The sequence below is a fragment of the Oratosquilla oratoria genome, chromosome 8 (assembly GCF_046742065.1).
Source record: "Oratosquilla oratoria isolate Oo_2021 chromosome 8, ASM4674206v1, whole genome shotgun sequence".
NCBI lineage: Eukaryota > Metazoa > Arthropoda > Malacostraca > Stomatopoda > Squillidae > Oratosquilla > Oratosquilla oratoria.
The window spans coordinates 76,272,612-76,290,450 of NC_134784.1; the positions used below are offsets into that span (position 1 = coordinate 76,272,612).

Below are 17,839 nucleotides of genomic sequence, written 5' to 3' on the forward strand. Positions count from 1 at the left end.
GTTTTACCTTCTACGAACTGTTCATCAAGGTAAGTCCCATGATTTATGTTTACGCTCAGACATGGATGAAGGATATTTGGTCCTTTAGTCTGGGCTGATCCACATGGTCCTTTAGTGTGGGCTGATCCACATGTTCTAAATTGATCTTCATTTAGTAGACCTGTGTACATGCATGTACATGAGCCTAGGTACATGTAATTACCCGGGTACATTGTGAATGGTATAGGTAGGCTTACATTTATGAAAAATTAGTATTGATAGCGTGATTCATTTTTAGGATATTAGGACAATCTTCACAATGTGCTTGCAAAATTTATAAATCTTTTGTTTTTATAAACATTTTCAGATTGTTTTATGATAAGATAAATGTCTGAAAAGATAGACTACTGCGTTGTGGAATATGCTGACACGACGAGTGCAAAGGATGAGCTGGCCGTCATACCTTCAAACTGGTTAGATGGATGTTCATGTGCCCTTTGGCCACCATTCACAGACGCAAAAAGGTGTGAGAATGCTGCCAAGCGCAAGCTTCATCCTGGTGAAGAATGGCGCTCGTACCCTATAAAGCCAATCCATTACCGCAATTGTAAGTATTAAAGTGATGTGCAAAGCTTAAAGGCAAGCATAAGTTTTCATTTTGAAACAAAGTGTTCCTAAGAATCATCCTGACTGATTCTCATTTCGACCTTATTTACTTTAACAAACATTCACTCATGTTATTCACAATTTGTTATGGATTAGCATTCTGGTGGATTGGTAGTTAGATTTGATATAGTAATTAGATTTGATAGATATATTTTTGCTTAATTATGCCCTTCAAAATTCCAGTTGATTGGAGTGCAGCTTGGTCGAAATTTAGGAGGCTAGAGGAACATTCCGAGGTGGAATCCACTGATGATGAAAATCTTGGTCGTTCAAAACGATCAATTAGGTAGGTTATGTAACTTTACTGAGGTATAAATTAAGTTTGTTTTCAGATATCGCCTGTAATGTATAAATCCGTCATGCCAATATAACAGATTTAATAAATTATTTAAATACAGGTAATTTTACATTCTTGGTTACAGGTAATTTTACACTCTTGGTTACTGTAAAGCAAGAAATATTCGCGCCATTAAAATTTTGCTAGTGGCCTGTCAGTCTCACGAAAATTTACTACACGTGAATATTTCTTCTCTTACAGTATGTCGATCCCCAGAGCATTAAATATAGACCTGGCTAATACTGGGTATATAAACATATTTTGAGATTTTTGCTTGACAGTGAAGTGGAATCCATCCTCATGACACCTGATTTTGGTGACACATTTATAACTATAGTATGCATGTACTCTAAACAAATTCTCTTGAATCTTCAGATCCCCAAAAAGGTACGATCCTGACAGTGCCAATATACGACGAAGAGGTCATTCGCCATCTCCTCCCATGCCTCCCCTTCCGCATACAAATAAGTATAAAAGAATCAGAGATCAGAATGTATCCGACTCTGAGGATGAAATTGATCAAAGTTCTGACACAACATCACTACCACTACCACCAAGTCCACCACAAGTAACAGGTAATTAATAATTAACAAGCAGAATAGACCTGGTAGTTCTTTAATCTTTGCATGGTAAGGAAGGTGTGAGTTGAAGGCCTTTTGTATAATATCTTAGAATTCAGTTAAAATTTAGAATCTATTAAAGACAAGATTCACAATCAACGTGAATTTGCCTGCATGTGTGAGTCGGCACCATAAGATATCATTGTCAACAATGTGGTAAATAAATGTACCGATACACATTTCAGATGCTATAATCAGACAATTAAATAGTTCTTGAGAGATTTTCCTATTGAATTTCAGGTCAACCTTTAAATGCAGCCTTATCAAGTTGCAGCAAATTCGTGAGCCCTCGTCCGCAGTATAATTCCCCGCGGAGCAGTCCAGTAGCCTGTAGTTCCCAATCGAATCCAATGAGTCCCAGTTTTAGTGGCGCAGGAACTAGGCACAGTTCAGTTGGCCTGTCTGACAGTGCACTACAAGCTAGACAAAGTCCAGTATCAAGTAAGTCCTTTTTCTGGTAAATTATATATTGGTTTTGTTTCTTTGGGATTTGCAGCTAAATTCAGAATTTTTCCTTCTCAAAATGCCATGGCTGTAAAATATCGAATAGAAAAATTCTTATACTAATGCCTGACATACATGTATTAGCAACATCAATCCCTCTCCGTTTCTGTGTGTTTTCAACAAGTAACCATTCCAACAGTGCAATTATATTTTGAAATGTATTGCGTCTATGTATAATATTTGATTAGCTGAATTCACAATCCGTGCTTAAAGATTTTATTAACTTCACTGTTTCAGTTAGCGGAAATTCGGACATAGAACGTACTACTACTGCTACTGGTGTCCGGAACCAAAACTTGTATAGTGCATTGCTGCCAACGTTGGGTAAGTGTACGGTAATTCCAAAAATCTAATACACCTCAAAAAGCCAACCCCTGTGTTTTTGGTTGATCCAGGTACATTTAGCAAATAAACAATCAACTGAAGAGCAATTACCAATTTATAATAGAGACTATTCTAGAGTTGGCTACATGTTCACGAATTTCTATGACTATACATTTAATGGCAATTAATGTGTCATGACTTATACTGGCATTGCCTACATCTGATTTTCAGAACGAATCTTCACTGCCCTCGAGGAAATTAAAGCGGAACAGAGATTATTGAAACGTCTAATTTTGAGGAAGTCTGGTAGCATCAATGAATCTGAGCCATTGCCAGAAAGTACATTGCCTCTCGATCACTACATTAGAGGGCGTTTTTGATCTAGAGAAGAAAATGATCTGAAAAGCCAAATAGTAAGTTCACTCTATAGCAGTAAACAAATTGCAGGAATTATTTCACTATTTTATGCTCCTTGAACTGCATGTTTTGAAGTGACAATTATATGTAACACAAAATACAGTCGCATCGCATGGTATTGCTATACAATCACTTATCATTTGATATCTCCCGCTATTTACATGTACTTCCCAAATGTCAGAAATATTTTGCTGATGTTTATTTTGTTAATTGCAGATAAACCACCTGCTTGCTTATAATGGACGTACTGTCCAAGAAGACACAAGAAGGAAAATGGAGGAGGTTTTTACTACTGAAGTGGCCAGGAAATTTAACCTGTCTGGAAAGGGCCAAGCTGGAAAGCGAGGTTTCGCAAATCTCAGGCTTTTTAGAGTTGTTTTTGGTAAGTTCCGGAAACATTTTTGTTATTTTGTGGTGTAAGAAGGAATCCCTAGTTGGCACGTTGATTGCAGAGATATAGAGTGTCTAGGCTTGCTCGGTCTGATTACACTTATGGCCAAGAAAAGTGGTAAAGGCATCAGTGGGCTGAATGGACGCATCATAATTACTCCCATCACATCAATTTGTTTTGGACCACACCCTACAATATTGATAGTTAGGTTACAAAATGCAAAATTATCATCCATTTGCCCCTTCAAGATCTTGTTTATCTCTTTTTCCAGATGCCCTGAGGAGATCCCACCCTAACGCCACTGACAAAGACTACCGAACTGCCCTCACTAGCTGGTTTGACCAGGCAAAGGATCGTGATGGTGGCAGAAAAGAACGGGGCACACGTAGATTGGAGACCCGAGTGGATCAGCCAGAGGCGGCTGAAAATGCCGGCGGAGAGCAGATCGAAAGGGACTAGGTTTCTATTTGAAGTGAGTTTGGAGCATTTTGTGTACCCAGGTTTTTGGCGTAAAGGGGCTGAGCAGAAATAATGGATTGGTGCAATTTGTGTAGCACATTGAAACTACAAATGGATCCTAAGAGCATGACTGGTCGTCCACAGGAAATTGTGTGCTGCAATTGATTATTTAGTTAGTTTTTGGTCCCTGGAATTTTCTCCCAATTTATTGCAAACAATCATCAAATTAGGCAACCTGTGTTTTTGCAGTTCTACGCTAATTTTATAAATCCTTATTTTTGCCCATCCCCATTGACCATTTTCCTAGGCATCAACACTTATCATGTGATGTTAAAATGGAAACCTGATCAAGTAGGCCTATTTCAAAACAAAATTTAAACGTTAATTATTCAATTTCTGTCAAAACAACATCTGTGTAATAATGAAATGTGGTGGTGGTGGCAGGAAATCAAATCCAAGTGTGGCACTGACAGAAAAAGTACATGTAGACACCAGGGGCACAGTTGCAGAGCCTCCTCTGTGTCAGTACTACATACATACATACATATACCAAGGCTTTTTCCCCCTTTCAAGGGAGGTAGCCTAAAAGGGAAAGGCATAAAAACACTCCCACCCATTTCATCCCTAGATACACTCCACACCCCTCCCACCCTCCCTCTCATCTGAGCACCTCCTGGATGACGGGTCATCCCTGCACCCTGCCCACCGCCCTGGGTCAGAAGCAGTGTCGCAAGACACAGCACATCCACAGGAAGGCCGCTTCATTCAATCGGCGACCCCCCCTCTCCGTCCCCCCTTGCATATAAGGAGAGGACGGGGAGAAATCCCTTCGGGCTGCGTCAAAATTTACTCACACATACCACCCCCCCCCCCGCCCATTCCTCCTCATGCAATCACAACATCATCCATATACAACCATTCTCCACTCACCTCTGTCTTCCGTCCTCTCCCTTCCTCAACAGACATTCCCCTCTTCCCCAAAGCCCCTTCACCCCATCCATCCACCTCATCCTAGGACGTCCCCTCATGTTCACTCCCTCCACATCTGCCTTCCACACCTCTTTTACTAGTCTTTCTTCACTCATTCTTTCCATGTGTCCAAACCATCCTAATATTCTTTCATCAACCCTATCTCCCAAATCCTTTTTCACCCCTGTTCTCCTCCTCACCTCCTCATTTCTCACTCTATCCAGCCTAGTAACCCCCACCATACTTCTCAGACACCTCATCTCAAACGCATTCAAACTCCTTCTCTCTTCTTCTCTTATGTTCCACGTTTCTGCCCCATACAGTGCTGTTGGCACAATCACTCCTTCATACAGTCTCCTCTTCGCATCCATTCCCAAATGTCTATTCCTCATTACACGCTTTAATCCACCAAGGCATTTACTCGCTTCTCTCAATCTACATTCTACCTCCACCTTCACTCCACCTTTTCCTGCTACACTTGCACCCAAGTATCTAAAACTATCCACTTCCTCCAGTCGCTCTCCCTTAATGTTCACTTCCAGTCTACTGCCACTTTCACCCCTTGTACATCTCATCACCTTACTTTTACCCACATTTATCTTTAGCTTTCTTCTATCACATACTCTCCCAAACTCTGCCACCAGCTTCCTCAATCCCTCCTCTGACCCTGCCACAAATGCAGTGTCGTCCGCAAACAACAGCTGGCTCACCTCCCACTTTTCTCTATTTTCTTTAACCATCTCCAATCCCTGACCCACTACCCTAGCATTCACCTCTCGCACCACCCCATCCATGTATAAGTTGAACAGCCAGGGCGACATAACGCATCCTTGACGAAGTCCCACCTTTACTTCAAACCACTCACTCTCTCCATTTCTAATCCTGACACAAGCTCTACTACTCTCATAAAAACTCTTGACAGCTCCCAAAAGCTTTCCTCCTATCCCATAAATCTGCATAACCTCCCACAGTGCCTTTCTGTCTACCCTATCATAAGCCTTTTCCAGATCCATAAAAGCCCAAAAAACATCCTTCCCCTTTCCTATAGCTTTCTCACATATCTGTCTTACCACAAAGATCTGATCTACACAACCTCTACCTGTCCTAAATCCACACTGTTCCTCACCAATTACTCCTGTTCCTCTCCTAATCCTCTCAATTAAGATCCTCCCATAAGCCTTCCCTACTACACTTAACAGGCTAATCCCTCTGAAACTACTACATTCACACTTGTCCCCTTTTCCTCTTGTGTCAGTACTACTTGCATATAAGCGCCAGTCTCGGATTAGTTTCGCCAGTATCACATTGTCTCATTTACATAAATTCTATCGACTGTAAATTAATTTACATGTATATTGTACTAGGTCGATTTTTTTTATCTTTTTCTTAATTTTCATGCAATGCCATGCCATTCCATATTTGTGAGAAAAATTGTTTTTTAGTGTAATTAGGCCTATTATACTGCAAGGAAGGTTTAGCTTTTATGGAAATTCCAAATTAAGGTACCGGTAGCAATACTCTGTACATGTAACGAAAATTTTTAACTGGTCCTGTTTTATTAAATGTGTTATGAATAAAATATATTTTTGATTAAAGTATCTTTTTTTGTTTCATTGACAACTCATATCATCGCCCCTCCCTCTTCCATCGCTACTACTGGAATGCGACTTTCTCAACTCAATTTGATACAAATCATTAATGGTCTGGATTAGAACAGATGCGACATGGAACTCCACATCTGGGCCAGGTCTGGTGGCCACTGTGGAAGATCAGAACCATACCTGGCACCACCTGGTGTAGACCTGGTGAGATTATAATGCCAGATCATTGCCAGACCTGGATGACTTGATCATAGCCAGATCAGATGGAGTGTGCAAGACCAGAACTGGTCCAGATCTGGATGCCACATCTGGTCAAGATCTGTTTTTCTGTGTCAACAGATCTGGTTGAGATCTGGACCAGATTAACTTTGCTGGCTGGGTAATTTTTGCTTCGACACATATTTTTGCCAAACGATTCATCGGATTTTTTTTCTCATATTTTTGTTGTAGTAGTGTTCCTCATTGTTCTATTAATATTTTCTCATTTTTCTCACGTTATGTTCCATCATATGTAAATCAGTTTAAAGTTTCTTTCTACCTAGATCTGACGGTGATGATGATAAAGAATCTACAGCCACAAAAGAAGTTCAGAGTTCAGTTTCAAATGAAGCTGTACCAAGTGATGTTGGGCTTTTTGGTAATATAACAGAGAATTTACGTGAAGTATGCATCAGCATGGGCACTGACCATTTTCGAATTTTGGCAAATGATTATCCAAAAACAAAACGAGAATATTCTGGAGTGAACCGCTTCCTTAATCCTAGTGCCTTCACACGAGTTTTACCAAATGGAGAGGTAGTCAGTCGTGACTGGCTTGTTTATTCTCCAGGCAAGACTTGTGTTTTCTGTTTCCCATGCATTTTGTTCTCATCAGATAGAAGTATAAAGCTATGTACCTCTGGTGATAATGACTGGAAGAATATAACTCAGAATTTGAAATCTCATGAAACAAGCACCAAACATATTGACTCAGTTCTGACTCTTGCTCATCGCTCTGCTGCTGCTGGTCGAATTGATGCTGAGTTGCACAAAAATATGATTGAGCAGCATAAATACTGGAAAAATGTGCTTACACGTTGTGTTGCAATAATTGCCTTTCTTTGTGAGAGAGGCCTACCACTTCGGGGCAGTAATGAGATTATTGGGTCTGGTAACAATGGCAATTATTTGGGAATATTGGAGTTGATTAGTCAATTTGATCCTTTTCTATATCAGCATATTCGTCAACATGCCAACCGCGGACGTGGGCATTCATCTTACCTCTCAAAAACAATTTGTGAAGAGCTTGTCACGCTGATGGGACACAAAGTGTTATCAAGCAGGAGATTTTGAAGTCGAGGTATTTCTCTATTTCAGTGGACTCTACACCAGATATTACTCATACTGACCAGCTGACAATCATTATTCGTCATGTCAATATAACAAATTATGAACCAGTGGAGCGTTTTCTCACATTCATCCCAATTTCCAGTCACACAGGTCAGAATCTTGCTGATACTCTACTTCAGTACTTACCAGAGCAGAACATTGATTTCACTCATTGCCGTGGACAGACATATGACAATGCTAGTAATATGTCCGGTAAATACATTGGTATGCAGCAAATCCTGAAAAACAAGAACAGTTTGGTGGATTATATTCCATGTGCAGGCCACTCACTAAATCTTGTTGGTCAATCTGCGATGGATTGCTGTGTTGAAGCTGTTTCATACTTTGGGTTTTTGCAGCGTTTGTACACATTCTTTGTAGTATCTACACATCGATGGGGGATTCTGCTAATCCACATAGAACATAAACCTCATTGCCTTATCCCTAAACACCTATCAGATACCCGATGGTCTGCTAGGGCTGATGCCACTGAGGCTGTATTCCAAGGATATCGGCAGTTCCACAGTGCTCTTGAGGAAATTCCAGCTGATGACAGTCAGAATAGGGATACTCAAAATCAGGCAAACGCTTTGGCAGAGCATATGGGTACCATAGAAGTATCCTTCATGTGTGAACTTTGGAATGACATTCTGCAGCGCTTCAACCAATGCAGCAAGTTGCTGCAAAGTGCTACCATTGAACTAACAACTGCTATTGGTCTTTTGAAGAGTCTGGCTCAATTCATAAGTGATTGCAGAGAGACATTTGACATTTAGGCTGCGTTTCCACCGAGCGAGTCAGGGCCGATTCTCGTCAAATGCTATGAATTCGAATAGCTGGAAGAAGACTTTGTTTGCAACATTCTAGACTTCCCTAAGAACATTTCAACAATCTGTCTAACATTTATAAAGGTTTAGCTCCCTTCATTTCGCCATTCGGTTTCTCAATACGTGACGCAAAGCCAATTTGACATTTGAAGATTGAAAAAACGAAAGATTGTAACCGAAGTTGTTTCTACCCAAACGAACTCACAACGGTTGATGAGAATCTGACGAGACGGTCAGGTCTAGATTCCATACTCGCTAGTAGATGACGTCACGTTTTTGTGTTATCACTTCGGGCAATGTCGGGTATTTTCGGAAGTTTCCGAAGTCCGATGTGACGGAAGACATTCAGAGGCCTAAATAAAATGCAATATTAGACTTCAAGCTTCTTTTATGGAAGAAAATTAAAATATCAAAACTTTATAAAAAAAAAATTCTCGTGGAATGATGAATTATACATATAAATATATTACTATTACTGGGTGGACGTTTTTTACATTAAAATTTTTTGAACTGCTAGCAAAAGAGAAGAGACTTGAATTTTTTATATAAAAATTGTCTTATTTCTATTTACAGCAGAACAATATTAAAATACATGTATGTGGAAAATACAGCACAATTCTCAATCATTCCTACATTGAGGGCAAGTGTAAGTGTAATCTGTTCACATTTCCCTGACATCATGCACAGACAGATTTACACAGTTGTTATGATACCATTGTTTACATCTACTAGCGAGTAGTGGTGGGCAGCTACCGGTAAAGTTACCGGTTTTATCGGTAACAGCCTTGACGGTAGCTTACCGGCAATAATTCTGCTACCGTTAAGGTTCCGTTAACCGATAAGCTATACCAAATACTCGTGGAGCGGTAAGCACGTCTCGGCTTGGTGGTACTGAGTGACGATAGTGGTGGGCAGCTACCGGTAGTTACGGGTTTTATCGGTAACAACCTTGACGGTAGCTTACCAGCAAAAAATCTGCTACCGTTTAGGCTCCGTTAACCGATAAGCTATCCCATAATACTCAGAGAGCGGTAAGCACGTTTCGGCTTGGTGGTACTGAGTGACAGTACTGACGGCCCTACGTAGGATGAAAATTAACAGGAACGTATTCAACGTGCTAGATCGTCCTGCTCCCTTCTCGGCCCACAGATGCACAGTACGAAATGTACGTATTCGAATATGAAAATTAACAGACGTGCTAGATCGTTTTGTTCGCATCTCGGCCGGCAGAGGTTCAGTGCAAAATGTACGTATTCGATTAGTCAGCCTATGTGATCCAGAAATGAAGAGGTGGTCAAACTACTCGAAAACTTTTCAGTCTGCCTGGTTAAAGGATCCCCTGTTTAAAAAATGGTTAGCGGAAGTGAAAGAGGATGGAAATAAGGCACGTTGTAAAGTTTGTAGAACGGACATGAAAGCTCACAGAACGGGGAGATTGGAGAGACACTGTTTCCACACTTACCAGATCTTCATATTTAACTTTATATTTAATGTTTATCAATATATGCATATTTACATAAATGTACGCAGTTGCTCATGAAAGACACCATCTGCATGTTACAATCTATTTGTACTGTACTTGTATTGGAGTTAATCACAAACAAGTTCACAAATACACTTATCAGACTCGCACGAGTGATGACTGACAAGGATATATATATAAGCTATGGGTTGGGGCAGGGAATACAGTATACCACAACAGACTCACGGAAAGCAGAGACAAGAATAAGCGGGCAGAGACGATCAAAGATTCTGGTGGATTAACACTGTGTCCATTGAAGTGGCCTCTACGACGCAAGGTAACGTGTTATTCAAAAATCATATTTTGTTAGTGATACGCATGTAATTATTATTCGCGTAGTCTTAAGTAACTAATATTTGCGAGCCTTACCCTAGATTAGTGGAGGTGGCGCGCGCTGGCGATTCCGGTGGGCATGTATCCAAATGGATACACACAATAAAAAATTAAAATAAAATATATGCGTGTGTTTTTTGTCCACTTAAAGGTACTATAATATAAATATGGGGATCGTAGAGTCCTGCTAATACAAAATTAACGTAATTCCAATATAAAAAATGACAACTATGAACAATTGAAAAAAACTTTGACAGAAATTCAAAGGGTTGAGATTGTGTTCCTGAGCCTATAAGAGGAACTTGGTAAAAAAAAATTATGAAAATGACCTACATATGTCAATTCATCTCGCACAAAACCTTTAAAACCTCAATTGTACAAAAAAAAAAAACTTTGTCCTGACTAAATGAAAAATGGGTGATTTTGGAAATTAATTTTTATGTGTAATGTGTAAAAATGATGCATGTAATTATTTTTCTTTTATGAAATTGTGTTTCTATGTGAAAAATATATTCTTTGTATGAAATTGCACTTACATAGAGACGGAAGTGGAGTGTGAGAGGGGGAGGGGGGGATTGGTGCGTAGGCCTATGCACTGAGGGAGAGGAGGTAATGCTGTGACCTTACACGCACCCCCTCCCTACTCCCCGCCCACGAGAGTTGGAGTAACGACTCGGAGCGCAGGATTTTTACAGTGACGACGTTACAAAACTTGTGACTACACACCATAGTAGGATGAAATTTGTTTAGATTTAAGTCATAAAGGCGACTCGAACTTGGGACGTCACTACTACCTCACGAGTCTTTTACCGGTAAATTACCGGTAATTCCGGTAACGGCATTGTTGTTTACCGGTAATTCCGGTATTGAAATTAGCGGTATTTGCCCAGCACTACTAGTGAGTATGGAATCTAGACCTGACGAGACTCGCTCGGTGGAAACGCAGCTTATGAGCAAAGCCTCTGACCGTTGTGGAAACAGCTCTTATATGTATGAAAGTGAAACACGCCGAATACCTAAACGCAAGAAACATAATAGTGAAGGAAGTGCTGCAGATGCTATGGAAAGTATGACAGGAAAGCAGAAATTTAAAGTTAACACTTTTAATGTCATCATCGATCAACTGAACAGTGCTTTGAAAAAACGCACTGAAGCATATTCAACCATACAGCAGCGGTTTGGTGTTCTGACTGAGTTTGAATCAATGTCTAATGATGATATTGTGGCTGCAATTGAAACACTTGATCTTTCCTCTGACTTCTATTCAGAATTCTGTCAGTTTATCTGTTGGTATAAGGAACAGACAAAGAAGAAATGTAGCAAAGAAGCGTCAACAGGTATTGCTCAACATACGTTCAAATGAATGCGCAAAACTGGAATTTCAACTGCATTTCCAAACACTGAAGTGGCTTTGCGAATTTACTTGTCACTGATGGCTACTAATTGCTCTGGTGAACGGTCATTTTCCCAGCTTACTCGAATTAAGGATGTAAAGCGATCCACAATGCGTCAATGGTGTGTTGGCACTTCTGTGCATGATTGAAAAAGATTTGCTATCCGAAACTGACTTCAGTTCTATGATTGATGAATTTGCTACTGTCAAAGCAAGAAAAGTGAAAATTTAATAATGTATACAAAACACATGTATGTAGTAGTACCTTACCTTAACATATGTAAAATTGATAAGGTTTTGTTTAGAAATAAATGTTTACTAATGGATATTTGTTATTATTGTACAATAATATAAATTTTATCATTAGTTCAGGCCATATTTTAAAGATAATCTTGAAATTTGCCTTAGGGCCACAAGAGCCTTAATCCGCCACTGTTATTAAGGGCTTATATTGTGGACCATGATGCATGGGCAGGAGACTTGACCTTGCATATACTGTCTATCAACTAAAAGCCGGGGGGAATGGTCGGAGCCAGTGATAAAGAAACACATTTTTTTAGATTAACGGGTAAACTGATGTCTCACCATACACTAGTGCTGGGCAAATACCGCTAATCTCAGTACCGGAATTACCGGTAATCAACAATGCCGTTACCGGAATTACCGGTATTTTACCGGTAAAAGACTCGTGAGGTAGTAGTCGCCTTTATGACTTAAATCTTTAAACAAATTTCATCCTACTATGGTGTGTAGTCACAACCCCATTGCATATTCTGTATATTGAAATAAAGTAAAAATTTCGATAGCCAGTTCTATTTTGTTTACGATATTGTGTTTATGGAGATATCTGGCAACTCCTCGCACCAATCGGAAGCAAGCTATGATTCTCAACAGTAAACACATGATTTTGAATTTTATAGATATCAGTGCGTTATCAAAGTTAGAGGTAGAAGCATGCCGCCTATCTACAGTATCCAGCCTCCCAGTTTAACTGTCTCTCCTGAAAAATCAATGTTTTTGTCTATAAAGCTATATGTCTGGTTCTATTTTACATATTATTTTGATTGTTATGTCATTGTAAAGGGAAAAAGTCATACTTTAATTGGTGCTACTTTAGTATGCTATATACCGCGCAAGTGAGTGAAAGGAGGGTGTCTGAGGGTGGGTGTGGTGTATAAACTTTTTTCCGCCTCTGCATGCATGGGTCTATGTTTGGAGGGTGCATGTGGGAGTGGGAGTTTTGTTAATACACACACATACACATAAAGCTTTGACTAAATTGTAATGTTTTCTTAAAAACTAACCTAAACTGACTAATTTGTAATAGATGTTTTCATAAAAACTGCTTTTAATGTTCCCTTGTTTTAATACTTATTTCATACAAATTAGCCCAGCACGTGATCCAAAGACCAAGGTGAATACTCAAGGATATATTAGATTTCATTGTTAGCATATTTTTTATTTATTTCCTCAATTATCTTTTCATACAAATTAGTTCATATTCTTATTTAGAAACAGAAGCATATTGGCATTTTCATCACTAGCATATATATATATATATATATATATATATATATATATATATATACATATATGAGTCTTCATTTGGCGACACGCGGAATTTTTCGATGAAACTTTCACAATTAATATAATTTCGTATGCTGATCACAGAAATAACATTAATTCTATTGAGAAATTGACAAAAATGCAAAAAAAAAAAAACTGTTTTAATGGTAAAATAATTACCGAGACCTTAGCGGTACATACTTGCTTAATGGTAAAAGTTTAACCAGTAAAATTAGCGGTACAGTGGGCCGTCAGTATTGACACTCGGTACCATTAAGCCGAGACGTGCTTACCGCTCTCTGAGTGTTATGGTATAGCTCAAGATCTAAGAATATAAGGTCTAACCACTTCCGACCGAATTTCGAGGGAGTTGGCGCAGCGGGCCCGTGAACGTCACCTGGCTGTTCAAAGTGGGGTTAGCGGGTCCTATAGCTGTCAGTTGAAGCTGGTCCGTCGTTCGAAAATGACGTCGCCTTCGCTCGCAACGCTCCACGCAATTAGTTATATTCTGACAAATATTATATAAAATATATATATAAATATATATAAAATATTATAGTTCCTGTCTATATATATGAATATATAATATATATGATATATAATATATAAAATATTATAGTTCCTGTCTTCCTTGGCGTTTCAGTTTTCTTCAGTGTATCACAAAGAGAAAATGGACTCAGCCAAATGACGTCAGAAGCTGCGCAGAAGAATGTAAACGGTCTGACCTGTATATTTAGACCTTGGTATAGCTTATCGGTTAACGGAGCCTTAACGGTAGCAGAATTTTTGCTGGTAAGCTACCGTCAAGGTTGTTACCGATAAAACCCGTAACTATTGGTAGCTGCCCACCACTAACGTCAGTACCGTCACTCAGTACCACCAAGCCGAGACGTGCTTACCGCTCTCCGAGTGTCATGGTATAGCTAATCGGTTAACGGAACCGCGGTAGCAGAATATATGCCGGTAAGCTACCGTTAAGGTTGTTACCGATAAAACCGGTAAATTTACCGGTAGCTGCCCACCACTACCATACACCAGGTAGGGCGTTGCCCTGTCAGCGATGATGCCTCACGAAGTCTCTCCACAACGCCCTATCTGCATACAGCTGCACTCTCTCCACTTCCTCCATAGTTCTTCCTCTTGACTCATTGGCTTGTCTGATATTGTGTTACTTGAGCTGTGTAGTAAGGCCACCGGCTAGCTAGGCCTGTCGTGGTAAATTGATTTATGAAAGAAAATTAAAAACGAACAGAATTTTAGTCGGAGAAAAAACATGTGTATATATGTTTGCATGTGGGCTTCATTTTGTTTGTGGGAAGTGTGTGTATATTTCCTATGAGGAGTCAAATTCACTAGAATCAATCACCGACAATATCTCATAAAAGTGAGATAACAATTCCACAGACGAAAGAGGAAGCTCGATGCTATTGTGTAGTCGTCAATACGAACACACAAGTTCTGATCCGTAGACGTCTCTAGTATCAGATTATAGATTATATATAATTGATACTAAGTACTGTGTTAGACGTTAAGGAAAATTATAACACCCTTTTAATATATAATTATTATTATGTACTTTTGACTGATGCGAAACTATCACGTTTGACAACACGGTGTTTGAGAGTATGTTTGAACATGTGAAAGGGGTAAACATGTTGGACCAACGTGTTGGACGGATGTCTGATCTGGCATGACTTTTGTGGGCGGAGCTTGCTCGTTCATCTCCATGCATGAACGTCTGAATACGCATCAGTTTCCAATCGTCATACATACTCAAATCTCGCAGAGGTAACATCTATAGCAGCTCCTTCAGTGATAGACCTCCCGATTATTTCCAAAATGAATGATACGTGTGCCGTTAAGGACAAGGAAAGGGAAATCATGGTAGATTTCATTGACATATATAGGAGGCGTATGGCATTGTGTAGGGCCCCTGAGAGGGAAAAAAATGTGCTGATGCGAGACCTTTTCTGGGGCCCCCCTTTTGGAAAGGGGGTGGGCAGAAAATGTCTAGATTGCAATGATTAATTTGTTAAACAAATATTTAATTCAGATAATTCATAATATTTACATAAAAAATGTATTTGAATGTGAAATCGCAATTTGAACAGTGTTTCGTACATCGATAGATCCGTCACTAAGGACGCGCGTGTAGGAATTCCCTTTACGAGGACCATCATCTCGAGGCAATGGGACCTAATAAAAGCAAGTGCACCGTCCTCTGTGAGCCAGCTTGCAAACTCGCAGCAGCAGCAGCAGTGGCAGCTTTAACTCTAAATTGGACCCTAACTTGGTTCTGATCTAGGGTGGACAGCAGAAATTATCTCTTACCTAGCAGCAGTCTAGAGTGCGCTGAGCGATATTTGCGAGCGTTCCTAGGTTGTGGTTATGGACAGCCGCTAGCTAGTGACATCATTTACTTTGCAAAATGTTTCTGAATCCAGTAATACAAACCTGAGATTGTCAAAAACTAGGAAACACAACAGTTTAAGAAAAGTACTAACCACAGCCATTATTTATATCTTTATTGGAGATAGATTTATATTAGAAAAGTACTTACACAGACATATTTTAGAGGACGATACGTTGCACATAATTACCCATTTCAAATTTGAACTTTGATATTCATGGGCCCCCTAGACTCTTATGGGCCCTGGTGCGGCGCACCGGCTGCACCCACCTCTCGTAGGGCCTGGCACATTGGAAGGTGAAATCGAAAGAATATTCTAATAGGAATTTAAGAAATAAAGGTATATATGAATTGCATGGAAAGCTAAAAGAACTTGTGATGAAAAAAGAAAAGAAAAAAAAATCAACTGTCTTCGTAGTTCCTTAGGAAGGCATGACAAGTTTCTGGTATAATCATAGATAAGGTGCTAGTTGCAATGAGAGCTGAAAATCTCGAGTCTTGCAGATATCTGTCCGTTGCTATATATAAAAAAAAAAAAAATGAACTTTCTCATAACGGTGTTTTTACAAGTAATGAATGGGGTGACCAAATTCAGAAGTTTAAATATGTTGATTTGTCCATGCGCATATAATGGGACCTTTCGCAGTGAGCGATTTGATACCAGACACCGCCAGATTTTGTAATTCTTGGATGTGGTACAGATGAGAGTAAAAGGGAGGAGATAGGTAGTATGTTTATGAGAAGAAAGATGGATGTGTTGGCTTTGAGTGAAACTAAGCTGAAAGGGAAGGGCGATTGTAAGTTTGGGAGTGTAAGTGGGAGGTTATCAGGAGTGAAGAGAGGGTGAGGGAGGGAAGGGGTGGCTATACTAGTAAGTGAAGAAATAGGTAAATGTGTAGTGGAGTGGAAGGAGGTTTCCTCAAGGATAATGTGGATGAAGGTGAAACTGGGAAAGGAGATATGGGTTTTTGTAAGTGCATATGGGCCTGGCAGTGAGAAGAGTGTAGAAGAAAGGGAGGCTTTTTGGATAGATTTAAATAAGTGCATAGAGGATTTAGGGAGAAATATCAATGTAATAGTACTGGGAGACCTTAATGCTAGGGTAGGAAATGGTCCAATTGATGGAGTAGTTGGGAAATGTGGAGTTCCAGGAAAGAATCGTAGTGGAGAGTTGATGATGGAAATGTGTCTAGAGAGTTGATGATAGCAAATACAGTGTTTCGGAAAAAAGTCAAGCATAAGTACACATGGGAGAGGGTGGTGGAGGGAAGGGTGGTAGATAGAGCATTAATAGACTATGTAGTGGTAAATAGGATTATGATAGGAAGAGTTAAGGATGTACATGCGCTAAGGGGAGAGGGTGGGGGAATATCAGATCATTTTGTGGTGGAAGGTAAGTTGAGAGTGGAGGAAGAGGAAATGGACAAAAGGTAGGGAGGTGCTTCGATTGAACTCTTTAAATGAAAATGAAAAGGAGAAGGAGTACAAGAAGAACCTGAGGGAGGAGTGGGAGGGAGTGAAGGATAGAGTACAGCTAGGTGTGGAGGAGGAATGGGGATGGTTCAAGGAGGGAGTCATAAGGTGTGCAAAGATGGTGTGTGGAACAAGAAGGACAGGAGGAAATAGAAGGAAGGGTAGTGAATGGTGGGATGAGGAAACAAAGAGGGTTGTAGAAGAGAAGAAGCGAGCTTTCACAGATTGGTTACAAAATAGGATGAGGGAGTCATATGAGAGGTACAAAGAAAAGAAAAGGGAAGTAAAGCAAAAGGTAAAGGTTGCAAAGAGGAGAGCAGATGTGAAATGGGGTAAGAGTATGACAGAAAATTTTGAAAGTAATAAAAAGATGTTTTGGAAAGAAATCAAGAGAGGAAGAGGAGGCGAATCAAGTAGAGAAGAAAAGGTAAAGGGTGCAGATGAAGAGATGATAATGGAAGAGAAGGCAGTAAGGGGAAGATGGGCAGAATATTTTAGGGAGTTGCTAAATGTGAAGGAGGATAGGGAAGGAAAGATAGCTGCAGTGGGAAATGCTAAGAAAATGAGTGATGAGTGAGGAAAATGGAGGAGAAATAAAGAAGGATGAAGTGAAGGCAGCTGTTAAGATGATGAAAGCAGGTAAGGCACCTGGTCTGGATGGATGCCATGCAGAATGTCTA

At 39.8% G+C, this 17,839-nt stretch overlaps 2 protein-coding genes across 3 annotated transcripts; both read left to right on the forward strand.

Annotated features, from left to right (window-relative positions):
* The first annotated feature begins 350 nt into the window (after nt 1–350).
* LOC143027504 (uncharacterized) lies at nt 351–4,455 on the forward strand. Of its 2 annotated transcripts, XR_012966608.1 has the most exons (8): nt 351–586; nt 829–931; nt 1,358–1,557; nt 1,843–2,043; nt 2,344–2,430; nt 2,662–2,843; nt 3,064–3,229; nt 3,510–4,455. XR_012966608.1 is itself a non-coding variant. In XM_076188792.1 (7 exons), the coding sequence occupies exons 1-6, from the start codon at nt 367–369 to the stop codon at nt 2,808–2,810; spliced, it is 960 nt and encodes a 319-aa protein (XP_076044907.1). In that variant the 5' UTR covers nt 351–366; the 3' UTR covers nt 2,811–2,843; nt 3,064–3,415. The 2 variants fall into 2 exon arrangements, 1 of the variants encoding a protein (XP_076044907.1); XM_076188792.1 differs by lacking the exon at nt 3,510–4,455 and having other exon boundaries at nt 3,064–3,415.
* Nucleotides 4,456–6,390: 1,935 nt separating this feature from the next.
* LOC143027430 (uncharacterized) lies at nt 6,391–8,411 on the forward strand. Its single transcript, XM_076188720.1, has 4 exons — nt 6,391–6,471; nt 6,522–6,646; nt 6,810–7,369; nt 7,624–8,411. The coding sequence occupies exons 1-4, from the start codon at nt 6,391–6,393 to the stop codon at nt 8,409–8,411; spliced, it is 1,554 nt and encodes a 517-aa protein (XP_076044835.1).
* Nucleotides 8,412–17,839: the final 9,428 nt, after the last annotated feature.

Coding starts and splice junctions, on each gene's coding strand:
- LOC143027504 (XM_076188792.1), top strand. CDS start 367: ATGTCTGAAAAGATAGACTACTGCGTTGTGGAATATGCTGACACGACG. Junction 1,558..1,842: donor AAGTCCACCACAAGTAACAG/GTAATTAATAAT, acceptor ATTGAATTTCAG/GTCAACCTTTAAATGCAGCC. Junction 2,431..2,661: donor TGCATTGCTGCCAACGTTGG/GTAAGTGTACGG, acceptor TCTGATTTTCAG/AACGAATCTTCACTGCCCTC.
- LOC143027430 (XM_076188720.1), top strand. CDS start 6,391: ATGGAACTCCACATCTGGGCCAGGTCTGGTGGCCACTGTGGAAGATCA. Junction 6,472..6,521: donor CACCACCTGGTGTAGACCTG/GTGAGATTATAA, acceptor ACTTGATCATAG/CCAGATCAGATGGAGTGTGC. Junction 7,370..7,623: donor TGCAATAATTGCCTTTCTTT/GTGAGAGAGGCC, acceptor TCTCTATTTCAG/TGGACTCTACACCAGATATT.